Genomic DNA, 15,418 nt, shown 5'->3' on the forward strand with positions numbered 1-15,418 from the left:
TTTGTTCATGTGCTCTTCTTATCACAATTTTGTAGAAAAAGGACTGATATGAAGAGGATTGACTTGGGTAGATTATATGGTATATAAAGTAGAATTTTGCCTATTCTTTTAAAATTTTTTTTTTATGTTTTTCAGCACTTTATTGTATGTTTTAACATATGTATACACATATTGTTAGAAAACATCACCACAATCAATGTAATTGGTACAGTATACCATCATCTTTAACTGCATTCCTTTGATACTTTACACAATTATTTTTGCTCTTTCTCATCTCCTCATTTTAAGGCAACCGCAGATCTGCTTTCTGTCATTGTATAGCATCTTATACATTTTTAAAATCTATTACTTTTTAATTAACTAATTATTTATTTACAGTCATTCACTATACATCAATACAGTATACAAAATGAGATTTTCCATCCAGTATACATCGAATATTGGCTTAATCAAGGATATTACTATACATGTTATCATTAACAAATTATTTTCTATTTCTTGTTTCTCATATATTTTACCCTTTTTCCCCTTGATTCCCTACCTCTCGCCCTTTGCCAACTCCTCTCCCCCCACTTCTCCCACACTGTCTCTGGTATGTACAATTATTTTCTATACCTTTTTTTTCACATTTTATTGATTCACTAAAGATCTTAATCAATTTAAAGACTTTCAATATCAAGCACAGCTGCTATATACAGGTTTATGAATGCATGTCTGACTTTAGACGTAAACCTCAATGAGTAAACATACTGTAAAGTAGCACCTCACTGGGGCTATATAGCTTACTGCAGTCATTAAATAGGTATTAATAGGTATTTTTAATGCATTTTTTTAATTTCAAAAGAAAAGTTTTAATTTTAATAGGTCAAAATAAAAAAATGTTAAGAGAAATTTTTTTAAAATTTAAAGCCAAGAGAAAGGTTAGGATTCAGTTCAAACAGTAGATAGATGAACCTATCAGCAGTTCAAGAAAAGACAAAAATCCTTAAATATGGAAATCAAAGCATCGAAGAAAATCAGTAATATTTTAGTCTAAAGTAAAAAAAAATTCTATTTCACTAGTTCAGACTTACATAATTAATCTCTCTTCTATTGAATTTGCATTGTTATTGTGGTCTGATCTTTCCATTTAAACTCTGCAAGTTAACATTCAATTCCAGACTTGACCCTACCATTAGGCTGGCCATTGTCTTGGTTGTTTCTTGTACTCTTATTTCTGTTTCCAACTTTAGTTTTCCTGGAATAGCACTCCCTTCAGCACTTCTTGGAGAGCTGGTCTGATGTTGGTAAATTTTTTCACGTTTTGTTTATCTGAGAATGTTCTTGTCTTTTTTTCCCCCATATGAAAGATAATCTTGCTGGGTATAGTATTCTTGGTTGAAATTGTTTTTCAATTAATACTTTGAATATATTTTACCATTCTTTCCTTGCTTGCATTGTTTCTGATGAGAGGTTCGACATTAACCTTATGGGATATCCTTTGACAGTAACTTGACATTTCTCTATTGCCAATTTTAGTATCTGTGATTTTGGTCAGTCTGGCTATGATGTGCCTCAGGGAAGATCTTCTTGGGTCTATTCTATGTGGAGTCCTTTGTATTTCTCGGGTCTGGATATTTGAGTGCCTCTCCAGATTTGGAAAGTTTTCTTCCAGGATTTCATGGAATAGATTATTAATACCTTTATTAGTTTCTTCACGTGCTGGGATACCAATGATCTGGATGTTTGGGTGTTTAATGGTATCTAGTATTACTCATATGTTATTCTCTTTTTGGGGGGATTATATTTTTAGTCTTTCTGGTGAATTTTTCTAGGTCAGAGGTTCTATCTTCTACATCTTAGATTCAATCTTCTGCATGATCTAGTCTGCTTTTAATACCTTCAACGAAAGTTTTGATTTTCTGTATTACAGGCTTCATCTCTAATAATTCTGTTTGATTCCTTTTTATGAAGTGTGACTCCTCTTTCAGATTGTACAAGAACTTCCTCACCTCCTAGAACTCAGTGTCTCTTCTGCATTTTTTAGAGTTTGTTGTCTCTCTTCTCTTACATCTCTGTTAGCTTTGTCACTATGAAAATTTTAAATCTTTATCCGACATTTCCATGAGTTCTCTTGTATTCTCTGGCTCCTGGCTGGACTGGGTAGCAGGAGGTGAAGTCTGGGCAGGGTCTTCGGTGGTCGAGATCCCTGAATGGGGACGCTTGGAACTCAAACATAGATGGCTGCTGATTGGCTTATCCTGTCTCCTGGCTATACTGGGGAGCCCTTATTGACTTCTGATGGGATGTTTAATTTTAAGGTTTGAATGATTTAATTATTTATCCTGTAATTTAATTTTCAAATATGTGTGTTTGTGTGTGTGTGTGTGTGTGTGTGTGTGTACATCATCACATATATCTGTGTCCATATCTTTCATCTTTGTGGTTTAATTTATTTTTTAAGTATTTTTTGATGCTATTGTAAATGGGTTGTTAACTTCTTTTGTATAGTTTGTTGTTAATGCATAGATATGAAACTGATTTTTTATGTTGATTTTGTGTCTTGCAGCTTTAATAAATTTCTTTTTGTGTACATATGAGTGTTAAAAGGCCCATTTTACCAGTCTTATTTATTCATTTCTTCCATGAGTTAGAGAGAGAGAGAGAAAGAGATAGCACCTCTGACAGAGTCCTAAGCCATGATCTACTAATTCAGTACTGATCTTGGGCAGATGATTGCCTGATGTACTCAGGGAAATCTCCACACCTGAGCTGGAAATCTTCTCATGTAGGATTGCTTCATTGAGCATAATGTTTCCACTGTGTCACTATCTATCCTCATGTTTGGTATTTTAGATAGGGTCTCATTGTGATGCCATCTTCCTATATCAGTCTCCCAAGTACATGCTACCAAAACCAGCTCTTTCAGGCAGGGTGTCATGTTGCTTATTCTGGCCAAGACTTTGTAATCTTCCCTTGGGGTCCTGAGTAGCCAAGACTACAGGCACATGCCACTATATCTGTTTTTTGTTTTGTTTTGTTTTGTTTTTTTAGAGTTGGCTAGAAGTCACACCCATGCCTCCCAAGTAGCCTTAGCTACTAAGCATACTAAGCAGCAGCATTCAGTGTATGCTACCATTCTGGGCTCTGAATTCCTTTATTCTAACAATTTGTGGGGAGCAGTATCTAGGGTCTTCTATATATAAGATCCTGCTTTCAACAAATAGAAATAGTCTAACTTCCTCTTTTCTAATATGGTTGCTTTTTATTTATTTTTCTTGACTAACTACTCTCACTAGGATATCCAATACTGTATTGAACAGAAATGGTGAAAGTGAGCATCCTTGTCTTCTTCCTGATCTTAGAGGAAAACTTCAGTTTTTCATCATTGAGTATGATCTTAGATCTGAGTTTGGCATAAATGTCCTCTCCTATACTGAGGAACATCCCTTCTATACTTAAATTATTGAGTTTTCATCCTGAAAGGAATGTTGAATTTTATTAAATACTTTTTCTTCATTCATTGAGATAATCTAATGATTTTTTTTCATTTTGTTAATGTGATATGTGACATTTATGTTGATTTGTGTATGTTGAACATCCTTACAATCCCAAGATAAATCCTAGGAAATTGCTCACTTTACCATAATGTATGTCCTTTCAATGTTCAGTTAGTGTTATGCTAAAAAATCTCAAGTGAACTGAATCTAATTCAAACATATGATATTTAACCTCTAGGTTGCATTTTAATTTCTGGTATTGAGAGTAATGTAAAAATAGGAGCCACGTTCCAGAAGAGAAAATATGGTACCCTCACAATAGGGAGTACTATCAAATATCAAGTGGAGAACAAAAGGAGAAGAGTCTTTCCCCACAATGTACTGATGAGGTCATTAACCAGTAGAGAAATGTGTTTTACCAGGAAACATAGGCATCAATGGTAAATTCAAAAAGAGAACTAGGGATTTTATAGTCTTGGTTCTCAAAGAGCCAATAAGTTCTGCATCACATAGCATTACAAGAACTTTCATGGCTGGTTTCTCAACACAGACCTTTTCTGACACCAAAGGTATGAGTTTTCTACACCAAGTAATTCTTTCATCCTCTGTGAACACCAACTGGGTGTTCTGTACTTTAATTCTGATACCATACTTCAAATGTGGGTTCTATCAAACACTTAAAGAATAAATTCCAATCCTTCCAAAAAATCGAAGAGGTGGAAACAATTCCAAACTCATTTTACAAGGTCAACATTATCTATACCAAAGCTAAGAATGCTACAAGAAAATTATAGGCCATTATGTCTGATGTGCACCGATGCAAAAATACTCAACAAAATACCAGCAAGTCAAATTCAATTGCACATTGATCACAAATTGACCTGGGTCTGCCTCTTTGAAATAACAAGAAGGAAATAAGCAGTTTAAAGTGATTATTTTTGTCATTGTGATTTTATTATTTATATAGTATTGTAGGTTCAGTGCTTCAGTTTATGAGAGTTCAGATTTGTATTTCAGCCTTTAAGTATATCATGGAATTTTGTCTTATCACCCTTTCAGGTTGCCACAGAGAAATATGTAACTTAATCCCTGTTACTTTGGTTCTTTTTGTCAATCTTCATGCTGCCAGACTCCATTTTATGAAAGAGTTAACAGAGCTACTTTTTTTTTTTAGTCATAGCATTTATTAAACTTCGAATTGAAGGACAGAAGGGCTCATGGAGCCATTGAGCTCAAAGTTGACTGAAACCCTTGGAAAACAATTTGGGTCCAGCAGAAGGCATAGTGGTTACATTGCTGGATTCCCACATTACCAACCAAGTCTGAGTCCCAGAACCAGTAGTTTGAGAATCATCTCAGATGCATGTACATGCATGCCTGGGATCCCAAGAGGAGAGGGAAGGAGAAGGGATTGCAGCCACCTCCCCCCTCTCTCCCTGGGATGATTTCTCACATTTTGTCTCTGTCTTTCTCTGTCTCTCCAGTGAGTACACACGCCCTATAGCAAAAATCTCTTAAAAAACAAAAATTAAAAAAGAAAAGAATAATCTCCTGAAGCAGCAATCTATTAACAATCTCTCCTGTCTAGTCTTCCATTATTTCATTATTAGTCATATATAAAGTAGTTTTGCTAAGACTGAAGTTAGATGTTCCCAAATGGTGAATGATACCACCACTAATACTGATTGTCTGTTTGCTGATGTGCAGAAAGCCATTGTGAAGGATTATGTAATGAAAGAAAATACATTGAATTAGATCAGGGATTCAGTATCTAACTGATTATAAGAAAAGGCTGGTAGGTTAATAGCTTATAGATTTGCTTAAGTTTCTGATCATAGCTGCTGTGTGGCAGAATAGCTTGTGTTTTTACTCTTTGGAAGATAGATTCTCTGAAAGATTTAAGAACTGATATTTCTACTTTTGAAAGGTTAACCTTTGAGAACCTTCCAGTCTCCTTTTTATTTTATTACTCATACACACATACACATGTGCATAGGCATGAAAGAAGATCTTAAGTTCTCTGTGGTGTGATTTAATTGAAATTACATTAAACCAAAATGTGGTTACTGTTCATTGAGTTTTAGATTTCTGTAGGTAGTTTTTTTAAAAATTATTATTTTATGATTGTCTTTTTACTAAGGAATCTAGGCCTTTTTTCAGGTGGTGCTAGAAATTTCTAGTATTCATGTGCAAGGGGAGACATTTTCATATGAAGTTGCCCTTGTACTGCTCATCATTTAGTCTTTATCAACCAGATAATGGTTCTCTATTCTCTTTAAGGGAACATTCCTTCCACCCCAAATAAAGTTATCATTAGAAGAAGAATGTCCAGGTAGAAAAGGTTATCTCATCTAGTAGCCTTGATTCTGTTTTGCTTGCATCCAACTGCACATCTATTTGGGCATGGTTTCAAAATTCAGTAATTACTTTTTATTTAAAAAGAATAATTTATTAAGGATTTCCTACATGCCAGTCACTGTGATGAAGGCTGTCCATTCATTATCTTATTTAATCAGAAAGATAATTCTATGAGGCAAGCATTGTTATCTTCCCTCTTTATGTTTATATTTATTTATTTTTATTTGCCATTTTGTGTGCTTACCACAGAGAGGAAGAAAGCACCCCCTCCCCCCCATGGGGAATGATCACACCACAGTCCCTTCTCCATTTCTCCCTCCTTGCAGTATTTTGGGACATGCACGCATAGACACATGCACACCCAGTGTGTTTTTCAAGCCACTGAGCTTGAAACTCAAACCATGCTGTTGGCCATGTGGGATCTAGGTTCCCTTACCACCAGGACACAAGCTGGCCCAAATTTGTCTATTTATTTTCTTCCAAGAGCAGGAGAGGGAGAAAAAACAACACCCCCAACAGGATCTTGATGCCATGACCCACCCCGATATCAGCCAGCCCTGGATCATGGGCACGTGTGTGCCTCGTGTACTCAAGGAGATCTTCAGATGCAAACCCAGAATATCCCTTTGTGGGGCAGCCTCATAGAACATTGCATTTTACCGTGGAACTACATTTGGCCTCTTTGTTCCCTTCTTATATCTGAAAGCAGTAGAAAAACTAGGTAGCTTACATAAGAAAGCAGCAGAGCTCTTTCACTCCAAAATCCTTTTTCTTGATTGCTAAATACTTAGCTTCTCCGAACTTTACATATTTTCTCTTCTATACGTGGAGATATAATTCCTATAACCCAGCATTATAATGATTAAATGAGAGAAAAATATATAAAAACTTTCTTCAGTGCCTGACATATTATAGATTCTGGTTGGCTCTAGTCAGGCCTGAATAAGGAAAATTCCTAAGTGGGTATAAAAAGAAAACATTTAGACCTTGCAGGTTAGGCACAGATAAGGGAAGTGCTCGATAGGAAGAATGTTAAGACCTGAAAGGTTAAACTCAAGCCTAGTGGACGTCACTCACCAAGTAACAAGCTGCCTTATATGATCAGGTACATTATTTTTGTCAGCTGTCAAGGTGATGATATCCTAAAATTCCTTTTTGAGACAGTGAGTTACTAAGGAGCTTTGTCTCCCTACCTATCTCCTGGTCATGCTTTTTTATTCTTTGTACTGCTTATTTCTGCCCGAGGAGTAAACCAAAATAAAAGCGGTCTGGTACAAAAATAAAATATTTTTCTTGTCCATGATCCTGGTTTTGCCCATGGATTTAGACCTTGTGGTTAAACCTCCATTAGTCACATTTACCTGAACAGAAACTAATTCCTTCACCTTGGAATTTTCTTATTTGAATTATATCTTTGTGCTGATCCTTAGAGAGAACATCTCTCTTTAACATTTTGAATCGAGTGTATTAAAAATCCCTCTTTGTGATTGGTTCCTTAATGGCATAATTAAGACAGACAGAGTTTTGTTTTGTTTGATTTTTTTTTTTGAGAGGTTTTTGCTATAGGGCGCGTGCACTTGCCAGACAGACAGAGAAAGACAGAGACAGAAAGCGAGAAATCACCCCCCAGGGGGGCTGGCCATGCCGCAATCCCTTCTCCTCCATTCTCTCGGGATCTTGGGCACACACGCACACGCGCCCGGCGTGAGTTTTAAGCCACCGGGTCCAGGACGCGAACCGCGGTCGACTACATGGGAGTCCAGCAACATAGCCAAAACCAAAATAAAAGCGGTCTGGTACAAAAATAAAATATTTTTCTTGTCCATGATCCTGGTTTTGCCCATGGATTTAGACCTTGTGGTTAAACCTCCATTAGTCACATTTACCTGAACAGAAACTAATTCCTTCACCTTGGAATTTTCTTATTTGAATTATATCTTTGTGCTGATCCTTAGAGAGAACATCTCTCTTTAACATTTTGAATCGAGTGTATTAAAAATCCCTCTTTGTGATTGGTTCCTTAATGGCATAATTAAGACAGACAGAGTTTTGTTTTGTTTGATTTTTTTTTTTGAGAGGTTTTTGCTATAGGGCGCGTGCACTTGCCAGACAGACAGAGAAAGACAGAGACAGAAAGCGAGAAATCACCCCCCAGGGGGGCTGGCCATGCCGCAATCCCTTCTCCTCCATTCTCTCGGGATCTTGGGCACACACGCACACGCGCCCGGCGTGAGTTTTAAGCCACCGGGTCCAGGACGCGAACCGCGGTCGACTACATGGGAGTCCAGCAACATAGCCATTACGCTAACTGCTGGTCCCTGTTTTGTTTGATTTTTATGTCAGAGGTTATGTACATCCATGAGAGAGAGAGAGAGGGGGAAGGAGGGAGAAGTAGAGAGAGAATCCCTCTTGATCACCACAATCCTCTTTCCCCTATTGTCTGTCCCTTGAGGATCCTGGGCATATACACACATGCTCCCAGTGTACTTTTCAAGTTTTTAGGGTTGAGAATTCAAACTACTCAGCCATGTGGGACCTGGCTCCCACTGCACAGTGCAAACCCTGCCCTAACCTCATGCCAGACCTTTAGATTCATTATTTATCTTGATATCATCATAGTCAAACTAAGAAACTCAGATTCTCAGAATTTAAAACTCTTCTAGGAGATTTGATGTCAGATTGGAATCACTGAAAACCCAACGCTTCTGAAGAATGGTTTTGAGTCATTATGTTTCCCAACAATGGGTCACAATTGACACTTTCTGATTTGATGATCTTCATATCTTTGACAAAAAAGTAAATTTTGCGGGGAGGTAACTTCCAAACATTATTAAATCAGTGAAGAACTGTTTGAATATAAGGTTATTTCTTAGACTTAATTGTCTTCCTTAAATTATCTCTAGTGAGTACACCCTAAGGAAGAAAAAAATTAAAGCAAGCTTAATTTCAAGGTCCTATAAAGTAAAGTGATTTATATTAAGACCCTGACTATGCTTAATTTCAAGGTCCTATAAAGTTAAGTGATTTATATTAAGACCCTGACTACGCTGTCATAAAAAAATCAGGGTCCTACCCACTTATTTTTTGCTCTTGTCATTATTGGTCAGTCTTCTAATTGCTTGGTTTTTCTGCTTTTTATTAAAGTTTATTTCTTTCTTCTGTGAGCAAGACAGAGAGTCAATAGGCCCAATAGGGTTTTGACACCGTGATCCATCCCCAGCCTGCCCTGTATCACAGGCGTAAACATGCCTAGCATACTCAGAGATCTCACGATGCCAATTCAGAACCTCACCACGTGGGTCAGCCTTGCAGAGCAACTCATTTTACCCTCACCACCATCCTTCCCATTCTGCTTTTTAGACAGAGACTGGAATGCGTGCGAATTATTAACTGCTGAGACTTAATACCGATTGTAACTTGGTAAAAACATTGACTTTTATGTTTTCTGATTTGTTACGAAATATAGACATCACCTTTCATTACCAATGGTAGAGGAATGGCTTGATTCCAATGACATGAAAGCATGTACCATACCAATTTTTATATTTCAAAGAATTTTCCCTTGCGAATTAGGCCTAATAGAGTTTTTACCTGCTTGAGACTATAATGTGATTGTCAATGAAATGTAGTGCTTTTTGTCTCTGTGTGTGTACATTTGCACACATATGTCCCTGTGTATATACATACATGTTTAATTTTAAACCAAACAGAATACATTGTTTTTCCTTTTTTCTTCAATGGGCATTTTTTTCTTTTTTTTTTTGAATTTTTTTATATAAATTTATTTTATTTGTTTGTTTATTTTAATTTGACCAGAGAGAGACAGAGTGAGAGAAAGAGAGAGAAAAAGAAAGTGAGAAAGCAAGCTGCCAGGTCTGAGACTCGAACTGCTATCAGCCATGTGGGAGTCCAGTGCCTTTAACCACCATGACACCTGCTGGTCTCTCAATGGGCTTTTTCTGATAGACTGGTTATTTATCCTACTGTACTGTATCTCCCTAAATAATACTGCTATTTTAAAGTTGAGACTAACATTGAGTTTTTTGATCACTCTCTTTTTATAGTTAGGAAAAAACTAAATGATCATATTTGGATATTATGAAACATAAAGAAAGATGAAATGTAAAGAATAATGAGTTTGATAAAGTTGACGAGAAAGAGGCTTATAAAACTGAGAAAATAAATTACCAGCTGAGCCCTGTAGCAGACGATTACAGTTAAAGACTTCTGTGTTTTCATCAACTCACAATTTCATATGGGTGGTGACTTTTTCCTCACTATAAAAGAACAGTGAAGGCACATAATAGTCCATAGAGAACTCAGTTTTATAATATGCAAAAACTTCAAAAAGTTGAATCTCCGCTCAGTGTGTAATATTGCAGGTTTAATTTCTGAAGGAAGCAGTAAGGTTTGGTTTTGCAACTAAAATCTCTTGCATGAAAGGAAAATGTTTTGTGTCTCAGGTGGGAATGACAGAATAATAGAGCATTACATATTAAACTCTTACCTGTTTAAATAGGTTGAAAGTGGGAATAGCTAAGTTTCCAAGTGTCCTGTGTGTGGATAATGTTGACACATTAAACACATACCTAAAATGCTTCTCAAATGACTCTGTTATTTTAAAATATTTTTCACAGCTACCCTACTATTAATTTAGGCTACATATTTTAAACTATTACTAAGATTTTTAATTTTTGTTTATATACTAATAGTTTCACTCTATTCAAAGGAGTCATTGTTAAGTATTCTGTTTGTCATGCGTAGTTCTCATGGTTTTCTGTGATGGTAAGTAAGATTTTCCTTTTGGCTTCCATTGGTTTACTACTAAGTAGATTGCATCTATGTAAGAACCAGAAATCAAACAGTACTAAGACAGTGTCACATATATGGGGTCTTCAGAAAGTTCAAGGAAAATGCATGTGAGGGGAAAAAAAACTATGTCTAGATTTCAGGGGGGTTGCACAAAAATAAACTCATACTTTAATTCCATTTTTCAGTGAATGTTTTGAGGTCCCCTCATATTCCAGAGTATATGTATAAATTATAGTTGTTGAGGTCTGGATTCATCATCTGTTGAGTGAGTCCTTCTTGTTGACTAATCCCCTTCTTCAGGATATTATAGGAACCCGTATGGGAATCATTTTTATAACTGGCCCTCAGTACCATGTATTATTATCACCCACACCCAAGGTATCCTCCTTATACAGTTAGTAGTGGGTACTCCTAAGGCACAAGAAGCTCTGAAGCAACTCACTGAAGGCTTTTAGCATTAAAAAACCTAGGAGCTATCATATAAATTACTATTGTATATGTATTATCACTAATTCCTTTTAAAATAGGTATATGAAAAGGTATTATTGGGTCATCAGAAAAGTCATGACACATTTTTTTGCATAGAAAAGCATAGAAAAATATCATGACTTTTTCAACAACCCAATATGATATTTATCTTAAAATGAAGTAACTAAGTCTCAAAAGATGTTAAAATAACTTTTCAGGCCCAAAGAAAGAAGAGGTGCCAAAAATTGAGAAACAGATCTGTCTGGCTCTTAAAGCTCTCTCTTTTTGATTCATATTTTCTGATTTTGAATAGAGTCCACATCATTGTGCTCTGGACCTCCTACTGTGATATATGTGGCAGTTAAAAAGCCTAAGTTTTAGAATCAATCACATTGCCTTGATTTGAATTTCCACTCTAGCATTTCTGAATTTTGTAACTTTGAGCAAATTATTTAACCTTTATCTAATTTATAAGGTAGTGGTGAGGATTAAATGAAATGATGTAAAACACCTATAACAGGTGTTTGGCCTACAATAAGAGCTCAGTAACTGTTCACTGTTATTTTTACTTAATATTATTGACCAATTTTCTGTAGGTATTCTTGGAAATTTCAGCTAATGCTTTATGATTTTAGGTAATACGATCATGTAGGTGATTACTAGAAGTGTGTGTGTGTGTGTGTGTGTGTATGTAAAATATATATCATACACACACATACTCTTTTCTGACCAATGTAAGTAAGTTTCTAACTTTGTAATGTTTACAAGTGTATTCTGCATACTCTTCAACATACCTTCAACAGAGGAGCTAATACAAAGTCTAGAGAAGGGCTAAAGCTAGAGCTGCAACTAGTTAACGATGGTTCCCTAAACCTCTCTCCCACCTAATCGGATTTCTGAAAGATTAAAATAATAATCATTACCTCATTAAGACTCTGAAAGATTTTTTCTTTTTTGCTATTTTTAAATTTACTTTATCTGTTCAAAGATTTTTATTAAGGGGACCAGCAGTTACCATAATGGCTATGTCGTTGGACTCCCACGTAGTCGACCCGGTGGCTTAAAACTCACACTGGGCACGTGTGCGTGTGTGCCCAAGATCCCGAGAGGAGAATGGAGGAGAAGGGATTGCTGCGTGGCCATCCCCCCAGGGGGGTGATTTCTCGCTTTCTGACTCTCTGTCTCTCTCTGTCTGTCTGGCGAGTGCACGCGCCCTATAGCAAAAACCTCTCCAAAAAAAAAAAAAAGATTTTCATTAAGCATTTTGGCTATGACCAACGCTGTTCCAAATGCTGAACGTTTTTTTTGTGTGTGTTTGTTTGTTTTTAAATTAAAAAGACGTGTTTTCATGGAGATTATATTCTAAGGGAAGGAAGATAATTTAAAGAGGCAATTCATATGCCCTATTAGACGATGATAACTGCTTGGAAAAAAATCAGTTAGGAAAGGAGAAGAGAGGTGGGATGGTGAGCAGTTTGAATTTTTAAGCAGGATAATCTGGAAAAGCTTTAGGGAAAAGGTAACATTTGAGCAAAAATTTGAAGGACATTTGGATGAACCGTGTGGATTCCAGGGCAAGGGGGACCAGATGAAAAAGACTTGGAATAAGAACATGACTGGCATTTTCAGGAGTTAGCACCAAGACCAGTGTGACTGAAATAGAGTAGGCAAGGAGGACAGTAGTAGGAGAGGAAATCAAAGAGGTAATGGCAGGTAGTATTGTATGAGGCCTTGTAGATCAAAGTGGTCACTTTGAAGAGCCAGTTCATAATGAGGAACAAGGGAGTAATATCATTTGACTGATGTTTTTAACAGAATCTGGCTGCTATAATGAGAATAGGGTGTCGATGTAAGTGTGGAAGAAGGAAGACCAGTTAGGATACCATTATAATAATTCTGATGAGGTATGGTGGCTAAGTTGCTAGTAGGGCTAGTGGTGATACATAGTCACAAATTATAGCTATGCAATTGCTGACAGGATGGTGGGCGATGTTAGAGAAGAGGCTTCCTTTTTAGTTTTTTAGTGAGTAAGTACAATTCATTGCTTTTCTTTAATGCTGCATAAATAAAACAATGTGTACTAGCCCCGACGTTTCCCTTCCTACTTTACTGGGGATTTTAGTTTACTCTGCAGGAAATCCAGAATGTTATCATTGAAATTACTTATGTTACACAGAGTGGGAAAGTATCTTAACAATTATTTTATATAAATTTATACAAGGGATCAGCAAATTATGGCCCAAGGGCCAAATCTGGCTCATTGCCTGGTTTTGTAAATACAGTTTTACTGGAACACAGCCACACCCATTCATTTATCTGTTACCTATGATACTTTTTTTGCAACCAAAACTGCAAAGCTTAAAATATTTACTATGTAGCTCTTTAAAGAAAAAGTTTGCTGATTCTTGGTTCAGACCATTGTTTAAGTGCTGTGTCAGGTGGCTGAATAGTGGCACTAAAGATAAAATGAAACTCTCTGTTCTAGTTCAAATGCTGACACCAACTTATTTCTTTCCCTTATATTAATATATATATTTCTTTGCTATGGGTATCTCCTTCCCCCAGATCTCTATAGCACTAGTCAGTGTTGAAAAAAATTCAGCTGACTATCCTAAAAAAAAAAAAAAAAAAATGTTTTCGTTTGTTTCTGAACAGTAAAAATTAATTATAGGAATGAATCTTGGATGGGAGAGACTTATTTCTGAATCTCACTACCCTAACAGAAAATAAAAGATGAATACCAGCATCAATATGAGCATCAACCTTTGAAGAATTTGGCTCTTTTTTCATGACTTTCAGTAACCCAGTGAAGCAGTACGGATAAGTTAGACCACCAATGTTGTTTTCTTTAACAGGTCTATAATGACGGATCTATACTACCTCAGTCAAACAGATGGAGCAGGTGATTGGCGGGAAAAAGAGGCCAAAGATCTGACAGAGCTGGTCCAGCGCAGAATAACGTATCTTCAGGTAAGAAGTTAGGCTAAGATATAAACTTGAGTAGGGGGAAAAAAGGGAAACCATAATTGAATTTTAGTCATCTTGACCCTTTCCTTTTGAAGGAAATTACTCACTCATACTACGTATCTATGCAGAAAGACACTGTTATTCCTTGAGTACAAAGATGGCTAAAACAAGGTCACTACCCTGAAAGGGGCTACTTTTTTTTTTCTTTAAAGGTTTTTGCTGTAGGGCTTATGCACTCGGAGATAGGCAGAGACAGTGAAAGGGAAAGAAATCATTCCCTGGGAGGTATGGCTACACCACAATCCCCTCTCCTCCATTCTCCTCCTGGGATTTTGGGCATGCACGCACACATGCAGGGTGTGATTTTCAAACCAACAGAACTGGGACTTGAGCCATGTTTAATTACGTGGAAGTCCAGCACCTTATCCACTACTGCACCTGCCAGCTGCAAGGAGGGTATTCATATTCACACACATACCTACCACAATACAAAATGGAACATATGACATTAAATACTAAATAAATAGATGAAATGCTTATTGGGGTTTTGAGAAAAGAAATAACAGGAATGGTTTTATAGAAAATGTATTATTTGAACTAAATAGTAAAGGACAGTTTGGAAGGATTTGAATACTCAGAAATGGAGGAAAAGAACATGCTTGCTGAAGGATCTGATGTGAGTAGGGCCCATTGCTGGAAAAGAGTAGTGCAGCAACCCAGATGAGGCATGGGATGTAGTTTGTCTAGAGTTTCAGGTTGTGAGAAAAGGAGGGATGAAAAATGAGCTGGAAAGCTAGGTTCAGGAATCAGGTTACAGAGGTTAAGCTTTATGATACATAAGCAATTAGTGAGCACTGGAAGATTTTGTTTCATGAATATCATTATACCAACAAACAGGAAATATTGATAAGTACGTGTGAATTAATTCTCTTATTATTTTGTGTTCTTTTCTTGTTCTTATTAATATGTATATACACAATGAAATCTTCTTAAGAAAATAATTGATTTACTTTTGAATTTTGCTTTTCTGTTTAATGTACTACAAGTATTTTTCTATTTTGGAGTCACGTTTTCTATTTTGGAGCTTTTAAAGATTTTTACACATAAGAGAGGCAAGCTGAGAGTGCTATTTTAGTGATATTAATCTGAAAGTAGTATTTTGGTTGAACTTGATTGTTAGAATTTGAAGAGACTGGGCGCTGGCAGGTGGTGTGGTGGTTAAGGGCACTAGACTCCCACATGGCCAACCATGGTTTGAATCCCGGACCTAGAGGCTTGCTTTCTCCTCTCCTCTCCTCTCCTCTCCTCTCCTCTCCTCTCCTCTCCTCTCCCCT

At 36.6% G+C, this 15,418-nt stretch overlaps 1 protein-coding gene across 10 annotated transcripts in view; it reads left to right on the plus strand.

Moving 5' to 3' along the window:
- The window catches only part of FUT8 (fucosyltransferase 8), a 270,265-nt gene that overhangs the window by 185,963 nt on the left and 68,884 nt on the right, over positions 1–15,418 (plus strand). For all 10 annotated transcript variants that reach the window (XM_006142414.3, XM_027768281.1, XM_006142415.3 and 7 more), the window contains one exon: positions 13,973–14,087. In XM_006142414.3, coding sequence (XP_006142476.1) covers positions 13,973–14,087 — 115 coding nt within the window. The remainder of the gene's footprint in view (positions 1–13,972; positions 14,088–15,418) is intronic.

The sequence above is a fragment of the Tupaia chinensis genome, unplaced genomic scaffold (assembly GCF_000334495.1).
Source record: "Tupaia chinensis unplaced genomic scaffold, TupChi_1.0 Scaffold000075_1, whole genome shotgun sequence".
In the NCBI taxonomy this organism is placed as follows: Eukaryota; Metazoa; Chordata; class Mammalia; order Scandentia; family Tupaiidae; genus Tupaia; species Tupaia belangeri.